This window comes from Lactuca saligna, chromosome 1 (assembly GCF_052625555.1).
Source record: "Lactuca saligna cultivar CGN05327 chromosome 1, ASM5262555v1, whole genome shotgun sequence".
Taxonomy (NCBI): Eukaryota; Viridiplantae; Streptophyta; class Magnoliopsida; order Asterales; family Asteraceae; genus Lactuca; species Lactuca saligna.
Window position 1 is genome coordinate 45,429,581 of NC_136417.1, and position 3,051 is coordinate 45,432,631.

Consider the following 3,051-nt stretch of genomic DNA (forward strand, 5'->3'; position numbering starts at 1 on the left):
CTTTAGAGCAGTTATCAATTTAGCTATATTTTAGACTATAAGGCGAGTTTTCCTCACTATACTTGTGGGTCGAAGGCAACAATATTGACCCAATAGGTTATATATCCTGATATATAGGATGATGTTATGTTGGTTATATGTTAGTCTGGTAGATGTGTATGATTATCTGCATATGCTGGTTATATGTTAGATTGATAGATCTTTATGATTACTTGTACTTACTGGTTATATGGTTATATGTTGCATATGTCAACATAGACCGGGTCAGTAGCAATCGAGTAGGGAGATTGTGGGCCCAAGGGGCAATCCAGTCGGGAGACTATGGGCTCAAGGCGCAATCCTGTAAGGCCACTCGATATGCAAAATTAGACATCATTCCTTTATTTATAAATTATTAACTAATAAAAGGCATGATTGAATAAAACAATAAAGATATGTGAAGCATTATAAGAAGTTCGTATGTATAAAAAAAAAAAAAAAAAAAAAAAAAGTAGATGTGAAGCATCGATAAATCTGTTTCCACATAAAGATATTCAATAGTAAATAAAAGAAAATATGGGATTCTAAATACTTTATTGATATGATATGATCATGAAGAAGTTGTGGATCTTTTTGCAGGAATGGTCATATTTTTTAAGTTGTAGTATTAATGTTCAAGTTGTGAATATTTTTCATGTATATTATGGAAAATGAACAAAAAAAGAGACAGATATGTTAAAGGACGGAATTGTGAAGGAAATTATGAGAAAGGTGAGAACTATTTATTTGAAATACAATGAGATTAACCAAGAAAATCGTTAAAAAATCTTATTAAAATTTGGAGATATTATGTTTATCACATTAAATAAGGCTGTGATATGTTTTCAGTTAAATATGGTGACCAGATTTTCAGTTAACAATCAAAAGTAGAGAAAATATAAAATATAAAGGTAATATATATCCAATTAGCTTATTTAACGGATTTACAGCTATCGGACAGCATGGATATATCCAGTCAACAGGGGCAGAACAGGAAGCTTCAATGCAGAAAGCAGTTTTTAATAGAGAAACTAAGGGTATTTTGGGTATTTGACAATAACAAAAAGGAGCGGGAAAAAGTTTTGGGGGCAAGCTTAGGAAAAGCCGTAGTATTACAGTAGAGGATCTTTTATTATAGTCGAGGATTTACAAATAAATTAAAACGTTGTATAAAAGTTCATACATTTTTCTCCATTCTTCTCAATCCTTTTCGTTACTTTCATTCTTTGCTAGGAAACACAGACACAACGCATCGGTCTACTGAATAAAAAACGACGCACCATTCGAAACCATGAAACCTAAAAGTGTTGAATCATTTCTGATGATCGCTATCTTATTGATTTTGACGTATCTTTATTTGGGGATTGAAAGAGGTGAATGTGATTGTGGTGATGTGATAAACGTGCAAAAGGCAGGTAGAATTCGTGATATTACCGGAAAATGCCTAAACGCGACCGCGATGGAAAACCTCGCCAGATTCGCCGCCAAAGAACACACCAAACATGTGGTACGTACTGTTTCTTGATTTGTACGATCGAGCCTTCCAATATTGATCTGATTGTGAATGTTTGATAATCAACGATCGGATACATGTTTGCTTTTTCAGTAAGTAATTGATTAGTATTCGTCTCCAGTTTGAAATGTATTTATCGAAAGTTCGAGGAACGTATAACACAGATTTAAATTATTCGGTTTTATGATTGGAACAAATTAACTATATGATCATATTTATGTTTATTGTTATAAGGAAATCGAGAGATGAGTTCAATGAACAATGTATGGATTCTATATAAGTTATGAATTATTTGGATTTTGTATGCAGAACTGCATAATCGAGTTTGATAGATTGGTAAAGGCAAGAAAGCAGGTGATGACTAGTAAGATGTACTATCTGACATTGGAGGCACAAGATGGTCGAGTATATGAAGCTAAAGTTTTGGTGAAGCCATGGATGAACTTTAAGGAGTTGCAAGAATTCAACGCTATTGATGCATGATCCAAATGTCTAGAAGTGTTAACAAGATTGTTCTTTAATGCTCTTGTAATCAGTAAACTAAACTGCTAGCTAGTTGATGCTTTAAAAGTTTGAGTTTCATATTATCGTAGGTCTTACGTAAAGAATTATATTCAAACTACTGATGTCTCTTTTTTTCTTTTGGTCTGCATTTTGCTTTTAGGAAAACAACATGTTGGGTTTTATAAAGTTTTAAAGTGACTTGACTTCTGATTTTTTAATTATTCTCTTCGTGTTTTAGTTATCATTGTGGTGGTTAATTAGATAAATTTGTATCATTATCCACTTTCAACACACGGAATCTCTCCTCCAATATTGAATGCATGATTCTTGAAAATCGTGACTATGTCAATAACGTAATCATAGCGGTAAACTCTTATATAAATTTAGTTCTAGAGAGTATGGTATTTCTTGAAAATCTGTTTATTTTTTCAAGATTATGAAGCTTCGGATTTTTAGTACTAGTCTTGAAAATCTATTCACCGGCTCAAAGGCAGTCACCACTTTTGACAACATGAACATATGCATGATTGTGCAAAAACGACTTTACTTTTTCTTAAAGTTGAGTCATGGACATCTAGAGCATGATTTTGGATTAGAGATTTGAGTTTTCGTCTCTAACTCTTAGAGGTCGTTTGGTGGAAAATGCTTTTGGAAGAAATGAAATCAGTGAAAAGAATTGTAATTTGTATGAAATGAAAATATGAAGGAATTGCAATCTTTGATGTGTTTATTGGTAGAAAATGAAATAGAATTTAATCACATTTCTTTTGCTATGATAGCAATGCATAGATAATAAAAGAATGTGTTTACGTTCTAATTTATTCTTTTGATGGAAATCTGAACAATGAAACTCAATTGTTACCAAACCACTCGTACGATGATGAAATCCCCCAAACATGGATTTTGAAGGAATCTCCAGCAACTTGAATATTTAGTTTGAAAACCAAAAACACTAGAGTAAAGAATTCAAAATTCCAATTCCTTGTGATACATTGAATACATGAACGAAAGATGAT

The 3,051-nt window shown here is 32.3% G+C and overlaps 1 protein-coding gene across 1 annotated transcript; it reads left to right on the forward strand.

The window, feature by feature from the left end:
* Positions 1-1,199: 1,199 nt before the first annotated feature.
* Positions 1,200-2,148, forward strand: LOC145034883 (cysteine proteinase inhibitor A-like). Its single transcript, XM_078983444.1, has 2 exons — positions 1,200-1,525; positions 1,841-2,148. Exons 1-2 carry the CDS (start codon positions 1,310-1,312, stop codon positions 2,012-2,014), a joined length of 390 nt encoding a protein of 129 aa, XP_078839570.1. The 5' UTR covers positions 1,200-1,309; the 3' UTR covers positions 2,015-2,148.
* The last annotated feature ends 903 nt before the right edge of the window (positions 2,149-3,051 follow it).

Excerpts from the sequence above, each read along its gene's own strand:
- LOC145034883 (XM_078983444.1), top strand. The coding sequence starts at position 1,310 with ATGAAACCTAAAAGTGTTGAATCATTTCTGATGATCGCTATCTTATTG. Across the intron at positions 1,526-1,840 it reads AAGAACACACCAAACATGTG|AACTGCATAATCGAGTTTGA; the intron begins GTACGTACTGTT and ends TTTTGTATGCAG.